The sequence below is a fragment of the Zeus faber genome (assembly GCF_960531495.2).
Source record: "Zeus faber genome assembly, chromosome: 10".
Classification (NCBI taxonomy): domain Eukaryota; kingdom Metazoa; phylum Chordata; class Actinopteri; order Zeiformes; family Zeidae; genus Zeus; species Zeus faber.
The window spans coordinates 27,310,063-27,335,925 of record NC_137199.1 but is presented as its reverse complement, the minus strand read 5'-3'; the positions used below and the strand labels follow the sequence as shown (position 1 = coordinate 27,335,925).

Genomic DNA, 25,863 nt, shown 5'->3' with positions numbered 1-25,863 from the left:
TTGATCCACTGAGCAAGAGCTGAATAAGACAACTCTGCACAGCCCGGAGAGTGCGCCTATGATGTAAGTAGAACTTATTTATTATTTATTTGACTGATAATCAACCTACACACTTGTGTTTATAAAGCCTATGCGCAGACATGAATAATTTTGTCAATGTGCGGGTGCACTGTCACCGATGTTTTCATCTGTTATGGTGCTCCGACACCAGTATTGATCAAGTATAGCGCAGCGGTTTTCCTAGTAAATATTTCATTTAAGCGTCAACTGTGCGGTGCATTTTGCTGTTGCTAGTCGTTTAAAATCTGCGTGATTTCACTTATTTCATTCACTACTGACATTATATTATGTTACCGTAACATTTAACAGAATCTTATATATAACAAATCCTACACGAGAACCTGATCACAATTCTGGTGAGGTCAGTTAATTAGTGAACGAGGCTGCTATTGTAACGGAACAATCCGTACCGAAGGCAGTAGGAAGGCAGGCCTGCTTTGACCATCTCGCATTGGGGCCTGGCGCTGACTTGTCACGCCACTGACTGTATATACAGTATACACTCTCATATACATGTGACTTTTGTATATGTTCTGATACATTTTCCCGTTCTGAGGATAGAATGCTCAGCCTTTTGTGGCCTATTTTGATCTATTTATTTATTTATGTATTCATTTATTTAACCAGGAAAAATCTCATTGAGATCAAACATCTCTTATACAAGATGGTCCTGGCCAAGACAGGAGGCATAATTAACAGGGTTGCAGACATAAAAAAAAACCCATATAACAATTTATAAATCAAAATAAATAATACATTTCAGAATCATGAAATATCAAAAATATTCATCAATGTTCATCACAAGTCATCAACATAAGGGACCGAACGCAATATGAATCAGTCAAAACATCTCCAGCCAGATGTGCCTGCCTCTAAGTCGTTTAATATTTACTTTACAGTAAATGCATCCAGTGAGACCAGCTCCCTGATTCCAAGCAGAGGGAGCAGCATACTTAAACGCATTTTCTCCCAATTCAGTATGGACTTTAGGGACAGATAGTAGGAATTAGTCCTGGGAGCGAAGGCAAAATCTTCCCATACTTTTCTGAAGGATGTAGATCCAAAGGTAAGATGGAAGCAGACCAAGAATAGCTTTATGAATAAAAATATGCCAATGGTGAAGTATATGGGTGGACAAGGCAGACCATCCTACTTGAGCATTCAAAGAGCAATGGTGAGTGAGGGCTTTAAAATTTTAGCCTCTGTGCTCCATGGTATCTTGCACATTTCGGCATTGCAAAGATGCATGCATCTATATAACATCGCCTTAGTCCATAGTCCAGCACTGCATAAAGACGGCAGCAGCAAGTTTCCTGTTGGCCGTGGAGGAGAAGCAAGACCTGTTTCTCGCATAAAAACTCAATTTCAACTTCAGTTTTTTCACCTATTGCTGAATGTGAGGCTTAGTAGAGAGAGAGGACCATCAATTGCAATTCCTGGATATTTGTATTGATTGTATTTATTTGTATTTTGATAGATGGAAGGTTCAGTGGCTTTTATTTTGCAAATGAAAGCATCGTGAGTTTTGTTTTGTCAGCATTCAAAACAAGTTTTAAATCACACAAGGCATGTTATACAATATTCAAAGCAAGTTGCACCTGTCAAAGTGCCTGGTTTGGTGAAAACGCAGCGCAGTTTATCACAGTATCACCTGCATAAAAGTGGGAATTTGTATTTTGATCGAGACTGTTGATATACCATATACCAGGGGTGCCCAAAACATAGATTGCGATCGACCGGTAGATCGCAAAGGTAGTGCGGGTAGATCGCGTGCCGTTCAAAGAATTTTTTTTAGATGTCAGCCTATCATCTATCCTCCATTTGGCATTTGCCACTTGATTGACGTACAGGGCGGCTAGTCTGCTGTTGCTTAAAACTTTGTTCCTTGGGTTACAATCACAGCTACTCAGATCTCCTCTCTTCTAACACACGCCTCACCACGTAGAAAACGCGTATATCTACTAAAGAAGGGATATAAAAAATTAGTGGGGGAGCCGGACCAAGTAAGAGACCAAAACTTACCGCTTCCATGCGGAATGGGAGGAGAACTTTTTTTCTCACCATGTCATATTCGAAGTGCGTTTGTCTGATCTGTCAATCTACCGTTGCTATTCCAAAAAAAGGGAAATGTGGAAATGCACTTTCGAACTGTTCATAAAAACTACGACACCGGTTTCCCTCCGAAGAGCGAGCTGAGAAAGAGGAAGGTGACTGAACTGAAACCGCAGTTAACCAGACAGCAGTAATTTTTCACACAGCTGAATCCAAAAGCAGAGGCAGCCACCGAAGCATCGTTTCGGGTGAGTCGCTCCGTCATTAAGCATAAGAAGTCCTTCCAAGATGGAGAGATGGTAAAAGAGGCCTTCGTTGAGGCGGCTGACTCGTTGTTTAAACCAGAAATATTATCTTCAACCAAATCTCTTCAGCTATCAAGAAGAACAGTAACACGGCGCTGTGAAGTAATGGGCGATGATTTGACACAGCAGCTTTGGAAGGACGTCGTGGACTGTTGAGTGTTTCTCATTGCAATAGGACCAGTCTACGGACATAAGTGATACAGCACAAATGTGCATATTTATTCGGATGGTGCTCACAGACATGACGGCAAAAGAGGAGCTGTTAACAAAACTGCCCACGAAAGAACACACGCGAGGAGGGGACATTTTTCAGTCTTTCAAAAACTTTATCGAGAAAACCCAGCTCCCAGTGTGTAAATTGATGTCAATCACCACGGACGGTGCGCCCGAAACGATGGGCCGCTTGAATGGATTTATTACCAAGTTCAGAGAGGGCGATGCTTTCCCCGACTTCCTTAACTACCACTGCATAATACAAGGAGCATTATGTGCACAAATGCAAAACATGAAAGATAGCTGTTCTATTCGAGCGAGATCTCTTCAAAGACGGCCGTTCCGTGCACATCTGGAGGAGGCTGACTGCCACCACTCTGAACTCTTGCTGCACGTTGATGTGAGATGGCTTCGTAGGGGGAAATTCCTGTCCATGTTGAATGAGCTTAATTTATAGACAAAACCCCGGTCAACACGATCAGTTCAGTTAATGCTTTCAAACGAAAAATGCAACGTCTGTCCTCAAAAGCTGCGGCGCCATGATTTGGGGAACTTTCAAAACCTGGCATCGGAGCTGGAGACCCCAGGGAAGGCGTGTGCGCAACTTGACAGGGCGCGCTACGCAGAGCAGATTGAAAACTGTCCGTCAGACTTTGACAAACGGTTTCCAGACTCTGCTTTACTCGAGCCAATCGCTACATGTATGTGCTGCCCATTTAGGGAAGATGTTGAGGTTGATTCACTCGCATCAAAAATTGCAACACTGTTCCACCTGAACTGGTCTGAGGTGGAGGATGAGATGTTGACGCTACAGGCTGACGTTCAGCTGAAGTCCAGGGCTCATGGACAGTTTTGGAACTTACTCACAGAGGAAAAGTACCCAAACGTGAGGAAATGTGCTTCCTCCTTGACTGCATTATTCGGCTGTACTTATTTATGTGGGTCAGCCTTTTCCCAAATCAAGATTATTTTATTATATTATTAAGTCCAAATACCATTCCAACCTGACTGGTGATCATTTGGAAGCCTACCTAAGGCTGGCTACCAGCAGCTGCTGTCCGGACTATGCAACCCTGGCGACTCCATTCAGTGCAAGTCATCAGAGTAAGGTAGTGACCATAAATGTATTTTTATTGTATTGTGCCGTAAAGGTTCATGCAGTGATGCAAGGTACGCCAACATACAGTATATTGTATATATAAAGTATACTCAGTATCTTCTTCTTCTTCTTCTTCTTCTTCTTCTTCTTCCTATTTCAGCTGCTCCCGGTAGTATATATATATATATATATATTTAATATATATATATATGTCAATAAATATATTTAGCAAGATTCAAGATTCAAGATTCAAGATTTTTTATTTGTCACATACATATACATACTTCCATACATATATGCAGTGAAATGTAATGCAACGCACCCGGTGATAGCACACAATATGTCCTAGGAAAAAATAAAAAATAAAATAAAATAAAAAGTAGAAAATTCCTTTCTAATAGACCGACTAACTGACTCCTAAAACGTAATACAGTAAGTGGAATACTTATAGAATAAGATACAAATATAAAGAATAAAATACAATAAAAATAAATAAAATGGAATAGATAGAAGAAACAGTCTTTAATCGTCACACGACACATGCTTGCACACACACACACACACACACACACACACACACACGCTTGATGGTGGCCGGTGAAATGGCTCCTCTGCTTTTGACCCATCCTGGCTTGTCCTTCCTCCGGGGGCACAGCCAGGAGCAGTGGGCAGCATACGTGGACGCACCCGGGGACAAGTGTCCATCGCTGGTCAGACGATGATGGGTGCATGTTTTTGGTGGGGGTCCTTACTGACGTGAGGTGGAGGAAACCCCATGTGAGCACGGGCAGAACATGCAAACTCCACACAGAAAGGCTCCTATTTGGAAGATAACCCGCCGGAGCACGGTGCCAACAGCGCCCCAGGCGGGAATCGAACCCAGGACCTTCTTGCTGTGAGGCAGCAGTGCAATGCACTGCGCCACCGTGCCACCGGAATATGCTTATGTATATACAGATATGTGCATTTAAAGTGGCATGTGAATTAAAGTGGCATGTGAATGTGAATAGTGTGAGGTAGTGTTTGGGATAATACAGCACAGTATACAACAGTACGGCGCAGCAATACGGCATCACGAACAACCCTGAACAGTGATACAGTATGCGGTACAGTATGCTACATACAGTACAGTAGGTAGTGGAGCCTAGTGCATGGCTCAGTTAGGACCCCTGGTGAGGTCAGCGTTGACAGTTCTAATGGCGTGCGGGAAAAAACTCAGTCTCAGTCTCTCTGTTCTCGCTGCGTGACTGCGGAGGCGCTTGCCTGACCGCAGCAGCTGAAACCGTCCGTTGTTGGGGTGATGAGGATCCTTCATGATCCTACGGGCTCTGCTACTACACCTCCTGGTGTATAACTCCTGCAAGGGGGGGAGGGTAGTTCCAGTGGTACGTTCAGCTGAACGCACCACCCTCTGCAGGGCCCGCCTGTCCTGGGCAGTACAGTTCCCAAACCAGGCAGTGATGTTGCCTGTCAGGATGCTCTCCACTGCTCCAGAGTAGAAGGACTTGAGGATCCTCACCGAGACCCGGAATTTCCTCAGCTGCCTGAGGTGGTAGAGACGCTGCCTCGCCTTTCTCACCAGAGTGTCTGTGTGAACAGTCCATGTTAAGTCCTCTGTGATGTGGACTCCCAGATATCTGAAGCTAGTCACCCTATCGACAGAAGTCCCATTAATCCACAAGGGCGCGTGCGTCCTCGATTGTGATCCACGCCTAAAGTCCACAATCAGCTCCTTGGTTTTGCTGACGTTCAGGTGTAGGCTGTTGTCCTGGCACCAGAGTGACAGGTCAGCCACCTCCTCGCGGTAGGCCTTCTCATCGCAGTCGGTGATCAGGCCCACGACCACGGTGTCGTCAGCAAACTTGATGATGGTGTTGGAGCTGGACCTGGCCACACAGTCATGTGTGTACAGGGAGTACAGTAGGGGGCTGAGGACGCAGCCCTGGGGGGATCCTGTATTCAGGGTGAGGGAGCTTGACATGTACTTCCCCACCTTGACCACCTGGGGGCGGCCTGTGAGGAAGTCCAGGATCCAGGTGCACAGCGGACCATTCAATCCTAGCTCCATCAGCTTGACAGCCAGTCTGGTGGGAACTATGGTGTTGAAAGCTGAACTATAATCAATGAACAGCATTCTCACATAGGCCCCCTTCTGGCCATCCAGGTGCGTGAGCGTGGTGTGCAGTACCTGGGAGACCGCGTCATCCGTGGATCACGGGTCCAAGGTGCGGGGGAGGGAGGCGCAGATGTAATCCTTAATCAGCCTCTCGAAACACATTTTTTAATGCAGGTAGATCGTCTTGACCTGGTTATTTTAAAAGTAGCTCGCAAGCCGAAAAAGTCTGGGTAACCCTGCAGTATACTGTATCATGAATAGGAGGGGTCCTGGGACAGATCCCTGGGGCACGTCCTTGGATACACTAAGGGAGCTGGAAGTAATACCTTCTGCCTACACACACTGAGATCTCCCTGATAGATAATCATCAAACCAGCAGACCGTTTGATCTGACAGTCCTACACTAATAAGTCTCTGCTTCAATACTGCATGATCCACAGTATCAAAAGCCAATAGATAGGTCAATGAAAGGGGCTGCACAATGTTGCTTGCTGTCTAAAGATTCGATAAAATAATTTACTACTTTCAGGGCCTCTCTAGTTGTGCTGTCTTTTTTTCCTTTATATTGAAAATCTGATAAAATTTTGTTAGTAGTTAAAAACTCTTTCAGTTGTTCACTCACAAGGGATTCCAGAACTTTAACCAGGACAGACAATTTGGAGATGGGGCTATAATTGTTGAAGGCTGTCATGTCACTCCCTTTTAACAGGGGAAGAACAAAGGAAGATTTCCTTTTAAGAGGAGGTTTGTTTGTGTCCGGGGAGAGATTAAAAAAGATGTGTCAAAGGAGTTGCGATAAAAATCAGCTTCTAGCTTTAGAAAGTAAAGGTCGAAGTTATCAGGGCCAGCAAATTTTGTGGTGTCTGAAAGTTTGAGGGCTTTATGCACCACTGGGACTGGAACTGGATTAAATGGAAAGGATTGACTTACTGTAACATGACCGTCACAACAAACAGCGGCGGAATTCTCTCGAGTAATGTTAAGAGAGTCCTACGAGGACCCAGAGGCAATGAAATGCTCATTAAAACAACCAAGCATTTCGGCCTTATCAGAGATTTTTATATGACTCCTTAACAATGCACCGAGGAAGAGCTGCGCCATTTTTTATTTCCAGCGAAGGATTTAATAGTCTCCCAGAATTTCAAGGGATTGTTTCGATTGTTTGAAGTTTCGGTGAGGAAGTGGTCAGCTTTGGCTTTTCAAATTGCAGCTGTGCATGCGTTGCGCACTGGCTTGAAAAGCACCTGCAGAGCTTTCAATGTGGAATGCACGTTGCCTTGGTTTAAACAGTCAGACATTTTGATGTTTCATTTTGAAACACTCAAGGCGCTCCTTTTTGATGTATTAATCTCACATTTTGTCATGCCAGAAAAGTAAAGAAAACAACAGGAATGTCTTACGGCGTTCAGCAGAAATGTATAAAATTGTGTCAAAATATCCAAAAAATAATTATACATGTACAGGTTATATAAGTAGAATAAAATTGTGGAGATAGTAACATTAAATCACAGTGACTTTAATATACATCCAATGTACTGGTAGTCCCAGTTTCCAAACGCAGGAATCTTATCACAATGCATTTAATCACATCCCATACATCAAAATCAGTGAGCTTAGACATTTTAGAAAATAATATTTAAAAAAGGACTTGATACACCTTTTTCACCATTTAAATTATTTTCTCTCAAATCTCTAGTATCGCAAGATTAATGGGGGTGGATTTCAGGGTGGATTTCATAGGAGCTTGGATTTCAATAAAATGAGTCAACTTTAACCCCTTAACGTTGAAACAACATTTAATGAATTGAATGGGATAAAACGGAACTCCACATTTGCCAACATGACTGTTCTGCTGCGACAAACCTCAGCTTAGCCGAATGTTGTATTTTGGGTTGATTAACAGAATGCGGATACATGACTTCTTGCGTTTTGGTGGTTGATTGTGCCTGAATCGTGTACGTTTTAAATAGAAATATCACTGAATCAAAGCGTGTTTATGTGTCGGGCGCAGACGCACGTCGCCTCCATCCTGCACGGCCCCGCGCTGCTTGGTAGGTACACAGAGGTGAGGGTATCGTTCCGGCTGACCTCATTATGTTTCATTTTCCATGTTATCTGGGCTGAAGTGGGCCATTAAGTCGGTGCTCTGGGGAAACTGATTGGCTAATCTTCCTGTGATTTATGTGGCATGGAAACTGAGGACTTAACCGAGGCGCACAAGGCATTGATTACTGACATGGTTAATTGGCTAAACCCACCGGTACATTGACACAGGCTTATTGGAAATGTCAAATCAAATAGCTGATTTGCATTCCTGATGTACGGTGTCTATTCTGGTTTGTGCCCAGACTGACACAGGAGAGCAGAGGCCGGCCGGGTCAGCTGACCATCTGCGCCTGCAAGACTTCCAAAAAGCCAGAGTCCATGTTCAGTTTAGCTGAATGAATCAAGGGTGAGACTTAGAGCCTCATTCTGTGGCGAAGACATGAGGTTGTGTGCGGGGGTTGGGGTTGGGGTGAGGCCGTAGTGGTTCTACAACAAACTGTGTCCCTGCGAGACTGATTATTTTTCTTACCAGCAGGTAAAAAGGAAAATGGATTGACGGATGGTTTTGTGTGTGTGTGTGTGTGTGTGTGTGTGTCTATGTGTGTGTGTGCGCATGTGTGTGTGTGTGCGTGCGTGGTATTCAGAGTTCCGGTTTAAAATGTTATTTTGCATTAAAAGATCCAACATTTTGTATTAACAGCTTGACTATCATTTAACGTTTCACAACGTTTCCTTTTTCTGACATGAATGTGATGGTGACAAAACCTAGAAACGTTATTTAAAAGTGAGTTTCAAATTGTTCCCGAAAAATAAAGTTTAGCTTAAAATGCCTCCTTTGAGAGCTTCAACAAAAACCTTTGTTTGGGCTCTGCCGTGTGCAAGTGAAAGAACAGGGAAGCTAAACACAACAAGAATCCTCGTCCTTTATATTCCGACTCTGTGTTCTGGGAGTGGAGCTACTTTGTACCACCCAACTACATTTTTATTTTATTTTTTACTCTCAGGGAAAATTGGAGTAGAAGACGTATCGAAAAGAACAGTCGCAGCCCTTTTGAACCAGCCAACACCTACACAACCAATTAACTGCTTAAAGCACCTTTAATTCTCATTAACCGCCTGTGAACCGCATGGAAATGTGTTATTATCATTAATTGTGCACATTTAGACAGTGTGATTTTGATAAGTTCTAATGTACATTTGTATGAAGTACAGCCTTGTGATTCCTTCTTTCCAAATAAAAAAAACCCAAAAAAACCTTCACGGTGTTCGTCAGTTTTTTTTTGTTTTTTTTTTCTAAATTGGCTTTATGAAAGCATTTTTTTTTTTTTTTACTGATTTTGTTGGTTTTCATGCACAATCCCCAGAGCACAATCCCCGTTCTTTTACGGCTTCCGCTAAAACGCAGGAGATGGGAGGATATTATTTCCGAATTTGATTCCTGCCTCGGTCTTCCTCTTCCTCTATCACTCCTGTGTGTTACTGTATGTGCACATGCAAATTAGGGCCTGGTGGTTGAACCACTGGAAAGCACTTAAATGTCCTTGATATATTATTTATCTTGCGCCAAAAATCATATTTTCTTAATCAGTTCAAATGTGTAGTGCTGCGCAATACTGCTCCAGTACAGTACGTCAATCAACCTATGTCGTGACACGTAAACTTTGCCGTTAAAATCAAAGCAACAAAGAAAAATATGGAGAAGACATGAAATAAAATACAAGAAAATAGAGAGCAGTGGGAAAAAAACACACACACAACTATATGAATGTGTGTATTCAACGGAAAAGCAGGGCCGCAAAATGCAGTAGCTCATCGACTGTATTAAAAGGATTCATCCTGCCTTCGGCGCACGGCAGCGCTCGTAAAAAAAACACAAATACTCATCTTACCAACTGTCACGCTGGCACATTGAGATAGATCATATCAATAAACTGGACATGGCTTGGGGGTGTAACTGCTGCCACAGAGAGAGACTTTTCCCTCTTCAAAGCTCTCTTTATATGCACAAGTCAACAGGTAGCTCCTCAAGAGGCTTCGCAGGATGAGCCGCTGGGCGCGGCGTCATTCCCGCGTCACTCGCTGAAACAGTGTGAACGTGTTGTTCTTCTCTTCTTTCTGGAAAGACAATACCTGTCCGCCGTGCATCCTGACTCCGTGTTCCGTTTCGAAGAAGAATCCTTGTGATGACGGAGCAGGGGACTGTTAGAATGCATCCCTCGCATGTCGTGAGAGGTTGGAAAGACTACACGAGGATATTTAGCCTTGAGGCCGATCACTTTAGAACATTCTTGATGGATAATGAAGCAGAAAATACAGTGGATGAAGTGTGCTTGTACTTAGAAACCTGCATTTAACACCTCTGCCAACGCAGTCTGACTTTGCAAATTTGAGGAGTTATTTTAGACGAGTGCAACGACCAAAAAAAACTGATTACTGACATTTCGTTCATATTTCTATCGTGGGCATCGTGTTCGGATACGTATGAGGTTATTTCACAGAAACTAAGTCAGACTGCTGGCGGCATCTTGTTAGATTCTCCTTCAATGTGGAGTGAGCTTTTTGCACGGAACGCGGATCGTGGATGACTTACATTGAACACCTGATGGAGGGTCCAGTGTGGAGAAAAGGTAGAGCCACTGCAGGAATGAACAATTCGACCAAGACCTCTACCTCACATCCGCTGACCGCCCCGCCCCGCCCCGCCCCGCCCCGCCCCGCCTCCTTCAGATACACAACCTCCGTTCTCTTTTCCCTCTTTATCTTTCTTTCATATCTCGATGGTAAACCTCATCTTACCGCTCTGTGTCGCAGCTCTGCTGGAGGTGATCAGGGCGGGCATGGACTGCCTGGTCGCCGGGGACTCGTGCTCCAGCGACGAGGCCTGCAGCCCACGTCTCAGGACCCTGCGTCAGTGCGTGGCGGGCAACGGCAGCATGAAGCTGGGACCCGGGGCCCGGAGCCAGTGCGCCAACGCCGTGTCGGCCCTCCTCTCCAGCCCCCTGCACGGCTGCCAGTGCAAGCGGGGGATGAAGAGGGAGAAGAACTGCCTCAGCATCTACTGGAGCCTGCATCAGTCGGTCATCCACGGTGAGCGCTCCGCCCGGACGTAGCAGCTGTCTCCGCCACTAAAGCGTTCCAGTTTTGATCTCTTTATTCCCTTTTCTTTTTTTTATTTGTCCCCCTTGAAAAGCCACGGATGAGATCGACCTTGTTTTTTAGGCAGCTTAAAAAGGATGATGGGGAGTTAATGATTTAACGGACACTCGTCCGAAAACTGAGAACGTCGTTTGTTTAAAAGAAATGCAGTGTGTCTGACAAATGGATAACAGACAGACTCTTTCATGTGGGGCTGTTTATGATTCGGCCTAATGATGTCAAGCCGCCGCTCTGGGTAAATAAAAATGATTAAGTTGGAGCGTCGTTCCCCTTTAATTTGGCGTGGACGGAGTGCGGGGGTCATTAAGTTTTCATCAAATCTTTTTTTAATACCTACTCTGGTTGTACTTTCAGGACTCAACCTGGTGGAAAGCTATCCTTACGAGGCCGTGGAGAGGGATTACAACTACGTCCGACTGGCGTCCATCACAGCTGGCAAGTCCATCGGCTTTAATCAACTTTTATCTCATTTTTTTACACATTCTAATACATTTCTCCCGTCTCTGAAGTTGCTTTGTCCTGGTAAGAGGAGCCTGCTTGAGTGTTTAAATTTATCCTGGAAGCTTGCCCAAGGCAGGTACAGCTCCATTATGTGTCCCCAAGGCATAGTTTAAAAATGTAAGCGTTTGTCATGCATTTGAACACAATTGAACACGCTATGTTTGGTTTCAGTGTTTTAATTTGCAAATAAATCGACATTATTCATCTCATCCCCCGCCGCGGCAGAACATATAAATCCTGAATCATGATGTCACTTCATAGAAATGACCTGCTATGTGTGTCACTGTCACAATGGACGATACTAATAAGATTTTCATTTAAATTTGTATCAGAACATACAAGCAATACTCTCTAATCATCACCCTTTCATTTATTCAGGCCATCTTACTCATAGTCTTAAGTTCAAGTTAAAATATATAAGCCCTGGCCTACCTATACCAGAAAGGGGATGTATTATTATGTAATTAGAATTAAAAATATAACAAGACTGTGTAAAGCATTCAAGTTGAAATTAAATATTCTTTTTTTTTCTGGCCAAAGCAGCCACTGTTTTCCAAACAGTGGCTGTTATTACAAACTAGTGAATTACCCTCATAAAGAAGTAATTTATTCCATATCTTTTCAAGATTCTGATTATTTCCCCTCTTTGTGAGTAGTGATCATTGTGGATATAACCCTTTAGCTCTGCGTAACAAAGCCTTTAGTGAGGCTCCAAATCACGTCTTCAGCTCTTCATTTTATGAGGCCGGCGTAGTCACATTACTGAAAGCTCAGAAACAGCACAATGCAGAATTGTCACTTAATGTTTCCATGTTTTCAAATCCAAATCAAGTTCAAATCAAATATGCGCCCATGTTTTAGTCTGAATAAATCTCCTCCTTGAGTCTGAAATCCAGTTGTGAAGTGAATATCCCGGCTCTGCTTAAAGGAAGAATACCAGATTATCTGTTGCTTTATTGATCCCACAACCTCAGCTATAAGAACGGCAACACACACTCACCCACACACCCTCACGTGTACAGTTCTAGCCATTTTGTCGCTGTAGGCAATCTGTCGACTAACCATCCCATCGCGCCCCATCGCTGGCACGCTGATGGGATGGGCCCCTAGCGCCCACTGCGCCGAGGTGCAGCGGCACCGCCTGCACCGTCGGGACTTACGCCACTGAAGAGCGGGTTGTGAAACACCTACATTCCTGTCTAGCAGCTATTATTTTCCAAAATGTCTACCCTCACTTTTGACCTTTCTGGCATCCGCAGACTCTGAAGTTGGCATGACGACTGTGAATCGTTGCCTGGATGCAGCCAAGGCCTGCAACGTGGACGACCTGTGCCAAAAGCTGCGCACAGAATACGTCTCGGCTTGCATCAAACCCTCCGGCAAGTCGGGTCTGTGCAACCGGGCTAGATGCAACAAGGCCCTGCGGCGTTTCTTCGACCGGGTCCCGGCCGACTACACCCACGAGCTGCTCTTCTGCCCCTGCACCGACACGGCCTGTGCAGAGCGGCGGAGGCAGACCATTGTTCCCACTTGTTCCTACGAAGGGCTGGACAAACCCAGTTGCCTGACCCAGATGAGGATCTGCAAGGCCGACTATGTGTGCAGGTTGGAGCCCAAGGCTTTTGATTGGTTTCCGTTTGTTTAAATTGTTAATCTCCCGCATATACTTTCTTCTCAGTTGGTGAGCTATATTAAAGTTATTTCTCACTTGGCCAGCGAACGGTCTCTCTCTCTCTCTCTCTCTCTCCCTCCCTCTCTCTCTCTCTCTCTCCCTCTCTCTCTCACTCTCTCTCACACTCAGGCTCCATTAGAATAACAGATTTTTGTAATATGATTGTAACTGTTAAAGTCCTTCTGTTTTACGTCCCGCTTCAATTATTCTCACTCAACGATCCGAATCAATAAAGCCGGTTCTTTTGAAATTCGCAGTATTATAGCTAGTCCTTTGATTGTGGATTTCCCTAACATTTTGAGTTATGGCCGCTCAGTATTATGGCCATTTTGGAACGAAAGAAAGCCATTTAATCAACAAAACGGCCCACTGTTTCACCCCGAAGCTCTCTCCTCGCCGTTGGTTAGAACACCCAGGAGAGCCCATTGGAATAACACATTAAATATTTAGCGCAGATAAAGAGCCAGATGGATCAGAGTTATCGCTCTTTGCTATCTCTGGTCATGACCATTATTTTTCACAGCCCCATTACACTCAGAGGGCTTTACTAATGATCCTGGATCTGGGGGATGAATTATAATGCTCTCTCTATCACTATCGCATTACAGTCCATTTCTGTTGATTTTTACCTTGACCAGGGACGTTGAGATGAGGAGAGGTGAGAGAAACTGAAGTACGTGGAAAGTACGGGAAAGTTAAGAAGCAGCTTTGGATATAAAAATGCCGACATGAACACATGGGGATTTGACGTGACCGGACCGACCGTGACCACGGAGATGGTTGTTTTTTTCCCCAGATCTCGCCTGGCGCAGTTCCAATACGAATGCCAACCTTCACTATCGTCCGCCAATGGCTGCAAGCAAGGGAACTATGGAGGCTGTCTGCTGGCCTACACGGGGCTCATCGGTAGGTGAGGTGAAGGGGAGGGTTGTTTATCTGTGTACGTGGAGGGGGGTGAATCGCTCTCCAAATAATATTTGAAGGGATGTATTTTTCCATATCGTATGCGAGACGGGTACAGAGAGAAACTAATGTTGCGTGCAACAGAGGATTTGGAAAAAGTAAAGGGAAGGGTAGGGAGAGCAAATGAATGCATACAGAACAGGTGAAGATTTGGAGCGCGGAAAAAAGGATAACGGATGTTAGAAGCTACCTTATGAAAAAACACTACACCCAATTTGGGATTGTGCGATACAAGGAGAACAACCCCCATAATGGGACGCTTCAGGAGAATCGCAGTAGTAAAGTATGTGTGATAAATGCCAGGCTTTTGTTTCATGAATGGGCAGTACGAGAGCACGAGTGCAACGCTTTTCCTTTTCACACCCCAGAAGAGGAGCGGAAAGCCGAACTGAATACACCCCAAAAAAATGGCGCTGCCCAAAAAATGTTATTGTATTCCCGACTCCATAAAATCCCCCAGAAGGGACATCCGAGCGATTTGGCGTGCACACAAACTCCAACCGGCAAATCCAAAATATTAGAGATCATCATCGAGTCGTGAGTCAACAATCCTCATAAAAGTTGCAGGATATCGAACAGTGTGAAAGCGGCGCCGTGACAGCAAACTGAAAAGCCAGATGAAATATTTCATAACGATGGGGGCGTCGATGCGCTTACCCCGCAGGAAGTTCGGTGACCCCCAACTACGTGGACAACTCGACGTCGAGCGTGGCCCCCTGGTGCTCCTGCTCCTTCGCCGGGACGCAGCAGGACGAGTGCGACGAGTTCTCCAGCCACTTCACCGACAACGTCTGTCTCCGTGAGTGCCACCGACGCCGGTTTGGGGGAATTACCAAGTTTCTCTCGTTGTTTCTGTGTTGGGCGCCTGGTTGGTGTTGAGCGGTTCACACGCTCGAGGAAACCGCATCCGCTCGTCATAATGACACGTTTTCCTTCGAAGGGATGTTTTTCTCACATCTGGTGAGAATCCTTTATTTCAAAATGGGAATGTGTTTTTCCTCCTATTTCTCCATTTGTGGTTTTAGCTGTTCAGATATCAAACAGTGAAACATACAAAGATAAACAAATTGGAACAAAAGGAGAAAAATAAAAACAGGAGGATCGTACTTCTACCAAATCCTATCCAGGCTAAACAGTATTTCGAAGGCTTATTTTGCTCACTGTAATGGTTTTATATCTCTTTAAGCTTTAAGCTTACCTCCCAGGGCTATATTTATTGACATGATTTGTTCTAATGATCTTTCCTGCTCACCTTTTCCATGTTTACGTCTCTACGCGGCTGCTTGTGACTCAGTATTCAGACTGTCTTGGTTGTATAGAAAACCTCCGTATCTGCCGTATGTATCTGAGAGCAATATGTGCAGAATCCCATTGATATGCCTCCGGACCTGCAAGGTAATTTCTCTTCCACCAGATGATAAGACTCAGCACGAGGCGGTACAGTGCATTTACCTTTCCGCTTCGGTGCCGTCCATGTAAACTCTGCGTGAGACCTAAATACTGCGGGAATGTGAATCCTCATTATTTCCATTGATAACAATCTGTCCCTGGGGGTTATTTTTGAATCAGAATAGCTTTGAAAAACAACTAAAATAACGGTCTAGGATCCAAGTCCCAGGATCCAGATTTATACTTCATTGCGAAGGCTTCTTTCACATTTCAGCTTCGAATGGTCAGGACACATGATCTGGACATTTTTTGAACAAAGTCACATGGAATCAGACTTTTCTTTCATATGCGTAGGTCCTAAATCCGATTCAGATTGGATCTCTGGCAACGCAACCTCAGTCTGTGTCTTGTAATTCTGCCGAAGTAAAGAAAGAGGACGGGCGAAGTGAATCCATAGGTTCCACAGAGAGTTCCTGTAGAGGCTGTGGCTGCACAAGAGGCTAATGTTATAACCTTTGCTCTTTTTAACCTTTTTCGCCCTCATCCCCATCAGCTAATTGCTAATAGCCTTTGTGGTTCCATTTTAGAAGAGCGATCAATTCACACCGGAATCAGATTTTTTCTCATTACAACATAGACACAGCCAACACCACAGAAACACCGGCTCATTAAGGCATGTAGTCTTGAGTCAGTGTTTTAAAACTACTGTGCCACGGCACGCTAGTACTTGCCAGGTGTGCAGAATATTTTTTAACTCCAGATTTTATTTTTAATTTGACTTACAAAATAAAGAAATAATGGAAATCAGCTTCTGATCAGAGATCAAAATTGTAAGGCTGCACTAATTCATCGAATTAATCATTTCCAAACACTATTCTTTTCTAGTTTGTTTAAAAACTATCCAAAAAGTTCAAAAGGGGCTAAAACCTCAATGTGGTGCGGGTGGTGGTGAGTGGTGTGGGTGGTGTGGTTTTAGCTGCCACACCTGTCCTGGGTCTCGGTAATTGGGCCTAGGATCAGTGTCGCCGTATGCCGGTTGCTCTTTAGACTAATCAAGGAGCAGCAGGTAAAACCCCCATCCACCCCCACACACACACACACACACACACAGGAGAGGAGCCCTTGTCATGACATGTTGTACATCTGCTCCGGGCTTGTTCCACCTAGCCCCCTCGCTACAATAAACCGGTGTGTTTCTACTCCATTACCTGTGTCTCTGTGTCAGAGGGTCCTGAAAACGCCCCTCGGGTGGCGGGCGGCAGGTGGGACTGCCATACTGAATAAAGTAGCCATTGAAACAACAACAAAAAAATTCTGGAGCTTCCGAAATACTGTTTTATCTAGACGACAGAATGCAATCATAGGCCTAATCAAGACATCGGGAAACTAAAAGGTAAACCGGTTCAGGTAGATTGCTTTGTTTTGCTCAAAATGGACCCACCACGGCGCAAGTTTAGGCCGGGAGCCACCCGTTGAGAACCACTGTCCTAAAAACACACATGTCAGAGGACTGAGCCTGTGAGATCCTCATCATAAAACAGCAGCAAAGGGAATTATGTTTGAGGAAGAGGAAGAACCCGTGATTTTGTCACGTTGACAGTATGCCCTCATTCAGTCTCTCTCCCTCTGCCTCTCTCTCTCTCTCTCTCTCTCTCTCTCTCTCTCTCTCTCTCTCTCTCTCTCTCTCTCTCTCCCTTCCTCATTAATCATCCACCTTCGTCTCACTTGCTTGATAATTTCACCTGGGTCTACACACATTCAAGCCTTACATTGTGTCTGTGAGTAAAGAAGGAAAAGCTTGGCCTTGTTATTCTTTAGGTTATTACATATTTACATTTGAATGAGAGAGAAGACAGAAGCTCATTTTCCTTCTAGGTCCATCATATTTGATCATAATATGCATTTCATTAGAGGGAATGGGAATAGGATGAACCTTTTATATTGTAGATATGTCGATTTATGAGGTGTTTTAACAATAATTTTCCCAGGACGCTCAATATAATCGCACTTCTCACGCGAAGACAAAAAGGTTTCCGAGACCTTAATTGAGTTCGTCCTACGTCTGTGATTTCCTTGGTCAACAAAGGCTGGAATGAAACGCCCGTTGTTGGGACTTTGATTCATGTACTGTATGTAATTAGGCCACGATAAAGCGATCTGGCAGCCGTGTATTATCAGGTCACCATCGTGCACTATATCTGGGGACTCGTTTTCAGCTTCATTTCACGGGACGCCTCGCTGCAGATACCATCCCTCCCATTGTTTGGTCTCCTGGTAATTCTCTCCTGCCTGGCCTTCGGTTTTTACCCATAATCCTTTCCATAGGGAGGGAATAATTAAAAGGTCTTTATAATCTAAATTTTTGTGTCTGTTTTCCAGAGATCTGCTTTAACGAGGCCTGTCTTTACTTTGTGCATGCGTGTATGCGTTAATGTGTGTGTGTGTGTGTGCGCGCATGCGTGCGTGCGTTCGTGCTTTTGCCGGTCTCTGCTAAAAAGACACACAGAGAGGTCTCAGAGTTGTTTGGCAAAGGCCGCTGGTCACTAAGTTAGCCAGCGTGCTGCAGAGAGGCAGGTGCAGTTTGGAGACCTGAAGAGAATATCGAGTGATTTCCTTCCTCCCGGTGCTGACACCATCTCGACTCGCCAAACCCCTCTCGAAAAACCGTGTTAGCCTGTTATTTTCATCTAGAATTGAGACGTATCTTGTCGCCCGATGGAGTGAGATACTTTCATTCCCCTGAGGAAGCAAGTATCAGCACGTAGTAATCTTAATGTGAAATGGCTTAACAAGGCAAAAACGCCTTTAATGTCAATTTTAAAATATATTTACATCTGCGGCAGGGAAGAACATTTATATTTAATTACATTTTTTTAAGAATTCATATAGTGGAGAATGAGCCAAAAGCGTGACTTTAACAAGGCTTACTAAGCTAAAAATCAAATAGAAAAATCTAAAAATGTTGAGGGTCATGAGGTGTCACTGTGGTGAACATTTTGGGGGTATGAAAAATCTGGAAATATAATAAAAAAGCACACAGTTTAATGTGATCCAAATCTGACCAAGTTATCTGAAATGTCAATAAAATATATACTCAATGTATACTGTATATTCACAACACAAGTTATCATCCACCGCTGAAAAAAAATGGATTTCTTCCCATTTTTATGCCTTATTGAGACAGACATGATAACATCACTTAACACGACAACAATCTGCATGTGCAGCGCCGCATCTGGTCTGTGTGTAGGTGTGTGTGTGTGTGTGTGTGTGTGTGTGTGTGTGTGTGTGTGTGTGTGTGTGTGTGTGTGTGTGTGTGTGTGTGTCTGCTCCTGTCTCTTCAGTCTGTCTCGTTTGATCTGCTCTTGTTTCGTTTTTGTACGAACAATCTGACCGCTCTGTCTGCTCTGGTTTGCTTTGTCCTGTTCACCATTAATGTTATTATTTCATGCACTTTTTTTCTGTTCTGCACCAAATTGTTTTCCTGCATGATGACATCACGTTGTGGTTCCGACTTCAGTAATTCCAAATATACATGTTTCAATTAGATTAGAATTTTATTTTTGTTATGTTATTCCTGTTAGTTCTTCCCTCTACGTTAATGTCATGAATATTTCATTTAAATACACAATTGAAATACATAAGTGGTTACCTGGGTGACAGTTATTTCAAATTGTTATTATTATTTATGTTTTTTTTTGGTTCTGTTCTCATTTCGATTGGGTTTCATAGGATAACTATAATAATAATGGCTGACATCCTCAACAACCTTCTTCCTATATTCATATTCCCATTTCCATAATGTTTGATGAGCTTTCATTTTTGTCACATTATTGTCTGAAATGAACTGATGATAAATTAATCTGTCCATGTTTCATGTAATTGTTAGATTATTAATCAAGTAAATATGAATAAATAAAATAGCCTTATTAGGAAAATGGTAAATATAAAACAAATAATGACAATAATAATATAAAATTAAATCAAATAATATTGACAATAATAATAATAATAATAATAATAGTAATAATAATAATAATAAATAATAAAAAATATAGCTGCAGGCAGCAAAGCACAGGGTCCAGTTTATTCCTTTTAGGTACATATTACAGTTTTTTTGGTTTCTGTGAAATGCATCACAAGTTACAAAAGTTAGAGTCGTGGCCTTCGTGGTCTGGACCAATCTTCATGGACTGACGTCTGCATGTTTCTCTTCTGATCGTTCCTGGGTGACGCAGTGTAGCTCAGTAATTTCAGCGGTGACTTTTTTCCTTGAATTACATTTTCACTTAGTTACATTTCCATGAAATACCAAAAACGTTGTGGTATTTCTGTGAGTATTTATCATATCACGGCTTCTATTTTTCCGTTTTTCTGGATCTTGAATGCATCACTACATTCAAGTGGACCCGACTCGATGTGGTCACGAGTTTTTGTGGACAACTGTTTTTCGTATTTTTCATTAATCCGGCAAATTAAAGGGGAAGACAGAGATAAAACATCAGTCCAACAGATCCACAGACGTCTACCAGGTTAGAAGGTACATACTGTAAATACATACACAAACGGCTTGTTTGTGATCTCTCCAGTACACTGGACAATGTACATTCTGAACCAGAACCTGCACATTTATTGTAAATAGTATGATGAGGTCATAAAGCGTCTTACTCAAAATCCCATCTCGTTCATACTGTTTACGAACGTGTCAGTCAAGCACGACCAGCTGAAGACTTGGGTGACAATATGGTTGGTTTTCCACTAATTTCTCCTCCATATGTGGATCGATTTGGATGAAACTTAAACCACAAGATGTTTGTGACATATTGGTTCAAACGAAACGTAGCCGTGTTCATAGCTTCTGCCGTTCTTCTTTTTCAAATAGTAGATTTTAAAATTCAGAGCATTTTTCCTGAACAATAACAATAAGGTATCCAGCCCACAGGGCTGGACCCAAAATAATAATAATAATAATAAAACACAAGCAATCAAGGCTGCTAGATGACCTGCAGCAGTCTAAAGGTCTCGGGTTTCTCCAGATGGGAACAATTATCAATGTGTTCGTTCTCAAAGACAATAAAAAAGCAAAAAGAGACAGAAATAAATAAACGAAGCAAAAGGAAAATGATTATCTTATGGTGTACGGTAAACGCTGCCACCCCTGCCTCACTACTCAGCCTGACAAGCTGTGGAAATGCAGCGACATGACACATCCTTTAGTTTTTCAGTTTTGTCTCTGAACCGCTTTCAGCTCACAAACACGGAGCTAAATTAAATCTCATCAGGGTTTTGGCTTAAATTCAAATTCCCACTGGGATTGAACAGCGAAGCCATCGTTCCGACTGCGATTTCACTGGTAGCAGGCACCAACTTTGCACTTTCCCAGCTTTTGAATGTGAAATGTCTTTGTGTTTGTGTTTGTTGTATATCATTAAATAATGATGTTGTACACCAACCCCACTCATACTTTATTTTCAAATGTCTAAACCAAACAGAGAATGCCCTCCTGGCGTTTGGGAGCGAGGGGCAGCAGCCGACGCCCGGCGGACCCAGACTGTCCAGTCCAGGAGGGGAGAACCACAGGAAGCAGAGCACCCCGGCACCTCTGGACACCGTGGAGACCATGCAGAACCCGCTGGACACACTACTACCCACACCGGTGGAAAATGTTATTTACTACGTTTATATTTTTTACATTTTGTGAATCAATTAACTGTTAAAGAATTAATTGTTACTGGGGAAAAAAAAACATACAGTGTATATAATGGTACAGGATAAACTTGAACTTGAACTCTAACTCTGATTTAACTCAAAACAAGTAGGAAGAAAAATAAAAAAATATTAATGAAAAACTGAAAAACATATATATGTTTTATATATATATAGTAAAAGGCAAATATATACAGTATATATATATATATATATATATATATGTGTGTGTGTGTGTGTGTGTGTGTGTGTGTGTGTGTGTGTGTGTGTGTGTGTCTATATGTGTCCTAATAACTGTAGTTGATAGGAGGGTGTATACATCCACAGATGCACAGTGATGTACAGATAATAATGTGCATTAACATGCAATAACAGTGTAATAATGTGCAATGAATTAAGATTGTATTCACAAATATGCATATTTACATACATATATACCTATACATACAGTATACAGTATATACTACACACAAATATGTATACACATATGTATACATTATTTACTTTATTACTTTCATTAATTACTTTATATTTACTGCATCCAGCAACATACAAAATAAATAATGTGTCCTGTGTCATTTCTAACTTTTTCCTTTTAAGGCTGACCCTAAAGGTGTTAACAGTGCCTTGGTGGGATTGTCTTAATGACACTTGTTTGTTGTTTCTCCTCTCCAGGCGATGGGGAATGAGCAGCTCCTGGGCAGCTCCATCCTTCCTCCCAACAGCCATCCCAACTCGGCGCCTCCTCGGGCGGCTGTCACCGGCCTTCTGCTGCTGCCCCTCCACCTCCTCTGCTACGGACACTAAAGCTCTGAGCGCCGCGTGCTAAGGACCTTGCCGCTATCGAGCAGATGGGAAGAGTGGTCCCCGAGGCCTCTCTCTAAATATGTACAGCTTATATCTTTATTTTTTATTTTTTTTTGTGTGTGTGTGTGTGTGTGTGTGTGTGTGTGTGTGTGTGTGTGTGTGTGTGTGTGTGTGTGTGTGTGTGTGTGTGTGTGTGTGTGTGTGTGTCCGAGTGGTCCAGTTTCACCTGCCAACATTCCCTCTCTCAGATTGTGGCTGGAGAGACTGATGCACGGTGACGCCAATCTGTACATATGTACATTGCTGCCGCAGGCGAGGTCGGCCGAACGAAGCGCCACTAACTAACCCAGCACCGCGCTCCTCTCCATGTCCACTTTTACACGTAGACCCTGTGAAAATGCAAAGCGGGTATACAACTCAAGAGAAGTGAAATGTGTTCCTTTAGGATGTGTGCTACCGAGACAAAGCGCTTATCTTAGAGGGTGTGCGAGGTGGACAAAGGAGCGGCGTCGATCCGTGAGCTTTGACTCGTTCCCTGATGGCACAGTGATTGAAAAGGCTCCCTGCGGATCCGCGGACCCCGGCGAACCTCCCCACTACCGATTCCGGGCGGAGACGGAGGCACACTACGGCGAGAGAGACTCGGCGGTACGGGGAAATGGAGCCGGACTCTTCAGATGTTCCAGAGGGCCACCCAAACGAGAAACTGCAACCCAAACTATGCGAGACAGGGGAGTTGCATGATGGGTAATCATAGGCTACCTTTAAAGTGAAGATTGTGGCTCTGGGACTCTGGGTTGTTCATAGAGGTTTCCCTGCGAAATGCAGCATCTGTCTACTTGTATCTGGATTTTTAACGTGTTTGTGCGGAGGATATACTTTATCGCTTTTATTTCTCAACGTGTAAGTGGATGTTGCGTTTGGCGGCTCTGGATATTTTTTTTTCGTGCCATAAGCAAAGGTAATAAAAAAAGCAGCATGAAGCTGATTGGGGATTAGACGTCAGATTGGTGCGAAATTAGTTACTGTCAGGCGGCAGTAGAGCCCTCTTATCGGACGCTGATTCATCTCGAGTACTGCAAATAAAGCTTTTCAGATCAAGGTGTTCCTCCAGCTTGATTGCCAAAGGGTTTGCACACTCCGTTAGCATTTATTTGGAAATCCGTGAGTGATCGATAGCGGACCAAACACGCACTCCGTGCCCGAGGTAAGAGAGGGCTTTCTGCAGCGAGACCGATAATATTTATTCATTCATTTCGAAAATGCAACAGGAATGAAACACAGAATAGCCGGGAAATCAAGAAGGTAACAGCGGAGATCTAGATGAAATATATTTTAATGTCGTCAAGACTTTCCCGACTGTTGTTTTTCTATTCAGGGCAGACAAATCCTGCTAAGTTAGCGTTCTAGCCACATTAATATACGTGATATTCAAAAACAGCTCTGCAGTCTCTCTCCTTCTATTCTAGCTTTCATTCCAGTACGTGCATGTTATTCCTGTAACCTTGCGTTGAACACGAGTCGACTATCTGGATGTAGTTAACTCTCAATAATTAACAGGGAAAAAATACATACTTCTGGTATTAAAAAAAATAAGAAGAAGAAATAAGAAATAAGAAATAGATAAATAAATAAATAAATAAATAAATAAATAAATAAATAAATAAATAAATAAATAAATAAATAAATAAATAATGAAATAAATAACGAAATAAATAAATAAACATTTGCATATTAATGCTCGTATCAACTCAAAGCGTGCGGCGCAGTCAGATAATGGAACGGAGCGTTGCCTTGAAGAGCGCTGTGATGTGAAAATAAACAAGGTGACGGCCCTCAGGGGGACAAATTAAGTCCGGTGAAGCCGAGCTTTCTCAGGGGCCAAAAAGTATGACCTACAAAGAAACACCGATCCTGGCGACGGGAAGCGTCTGCGTTTGAGCGAGTCAAGGATGCCGTGCTTCGCGGCAAGGTAACGGAGAGGCCGGGGTATCACAGCTCTGCAGGGAGAACCCACAGCCGATGGGAAACAAATCACCGTGATGAATGTGAATACTCAGAGTCGGATCCGCGTCGGCTGGTTTATATCCAAACACAACTGTGTGAGTGGTGTTTTGATTTTTCAGATTGCGGTGTTCTGGGAAAAAAAAAAAACGCGCGTGCACACGCACACACGCACAAAAAACACAGTCCTCACAACCTCTTCTTTGACGCAGAGGAAAACTTGTCAAAATGGAGGCTGACTTTTAAAGATAACATTTCAATTCAATAAAATAATAAAACGGCAGCTCTCCAATCATAACAGAGTGAAGTGGGAAACTGTTACAAAGACTAACAAATTGCTGCCGTCTCAAACTCGCCTCTTCAGAAAACACACTTTCCCACATAATATTATACCCAGATAGATTTGAGATGGATATTTTTTCCAATACTGTGCAATTATTTTTGGACAGTTTTCACTCTTTCACTCCCAGCACTCTTTCCTCAGTCAGCAGAGCAGCGTCTTTAGATGGCATGTGTTGATATAATGTAGACAGGATGTGTACTTAACTACAGTACACTCAAGGTTACGGTGAATAGTAATAAATATTTTATGAAGTTCTCAAAGCTGGGAGGCCGACGGGCTGTGATACAGAATGAGAATGGAAAGAAAACATAACGCGCAGTTTTGCACCGCCGACCTCTGACGGTTTTGAAATCACAAAAGGTTGGCAGGATTTAGGACTTATTCACCAAGTGTAGTTGCGCTTTGACATCATTAAAGTCAGATACGTGAGTCAGAGTCGTGAGGCTGGTTTGAGATTTGTTGCGGCATTGCTCTCTTGTGGAATCCAATAGAGCTCACATCCTGATTTCGGCCCCGGCGTCGCTTTTAATTTTTCCCTCGGGCGGTGTCCCGTGATGAGACCAAAAATCACCTTGTGGCGTCAGACTACATCCGAGGGGAGTTAAAAACAGAGCAGAGATACTTGGGTGATCGGTCCGACACGTAGACGCTTTTACGCCGCGCAGAGAATTGTCCCCGGCATGTGAAGTATGCAAAAAAACGATAGCCACCCTCAGCGGTGAGAAATGATCTCTTTGTTGTATTTATAGTTCTGCGTCACCTCATTTCCCTCACCTTTTACAATGGAATGCTGGCCTACAGAGTGATTGTTGGGAATGCTCCCGCCTACTTAAATGCTCTTGTAAGAGCACATGTTGCCCCCCGGATGCTGCGCTCGTCAAATGAGCGTCGCCTGGCTCTGCCGGCCATACAGCCACGGCAATCCAGGCTATTCTCATTTGTAGTTCCACGTTGGTGGAACGAGCTGCCAAAAATGACCAGAGCGGGGACCTCCCTCTCTGTCTTTAAGAAGCACCTGAAGACCCAGCTCTTCAGTGAGTACCTCCTGTCCTAATCTACAATTACTTTGCACCACCTTGCAGTATTTATTGTTACACCAATGTTGTTGTTACACTAATCTCTGTCGCAATGTAGCTGAATGTTATTCTCCCTTGTAAGTCGCTTTCGATAAAAGCGTCTGCCAAATGACTAAATGAAAATGTAAATGTGAATATGCGCCTTAAAATGCCTGAAACCGTACCTTGGGACGCGACAGCGTCGATGCCGACCCCAGATCTCCAGAGAGCCGGTGAAACAAAAACAATCAAGCTCCATCGCGGACAACTTCGGATCATCAATAATTCATATCAAATTTGAAAAGCATTAATTCCATATATGTTTCAGGAATAAAGAAAGCAAGATATTTTCTCTTGCTACTTATGTCTTAACTTA

At 43.4% G+C, this 25,863-nt stretch overlaps 1 protein-coding gene across 1 annotated transcript in view; it reads left to right on the top strand.

Annotated features, from left to right (window-relative positions):
• Nucleotides 1–22,085, top strand: part of gfra4b (GDNF family receptor alpha 4b) — a gene marked incomplete at both ends in the record, with an annotated part of 42,551 nt that extends 20,466 nt beyond the window's left edge. The window contains 7 exons of the mRNA XM_080008236.1: nt 10,703–10,978; nt 11,402–11,482; nt 12,808–13,153; nt 14,017–14,126; nt 14,848–14,982; nt 21,065–21,228; nt 21,954–22,085. Coding sequence (XP_079864362.1) covers nt 10,703–10,978; nt 11,402–11,482; nt 12,808–13,153; nt 14,017–14,126; nt 14,848–14,982; nt 21,065–21,228; nt 21,954–22,085 — 1,244 coding nt within the window. The remainder of the gene's footprint in view (nt 1–10,702; nt 10,979–11,401; nt 11,483–12,807; nt 13,154–14,016; nt 14,127–14,847; nt 14,983–21,064; nt 21,229–21,953) is intronic.
• Between the last annotated feature and the right edge of the window lie 3,778 nt (nt 22,086–25,863).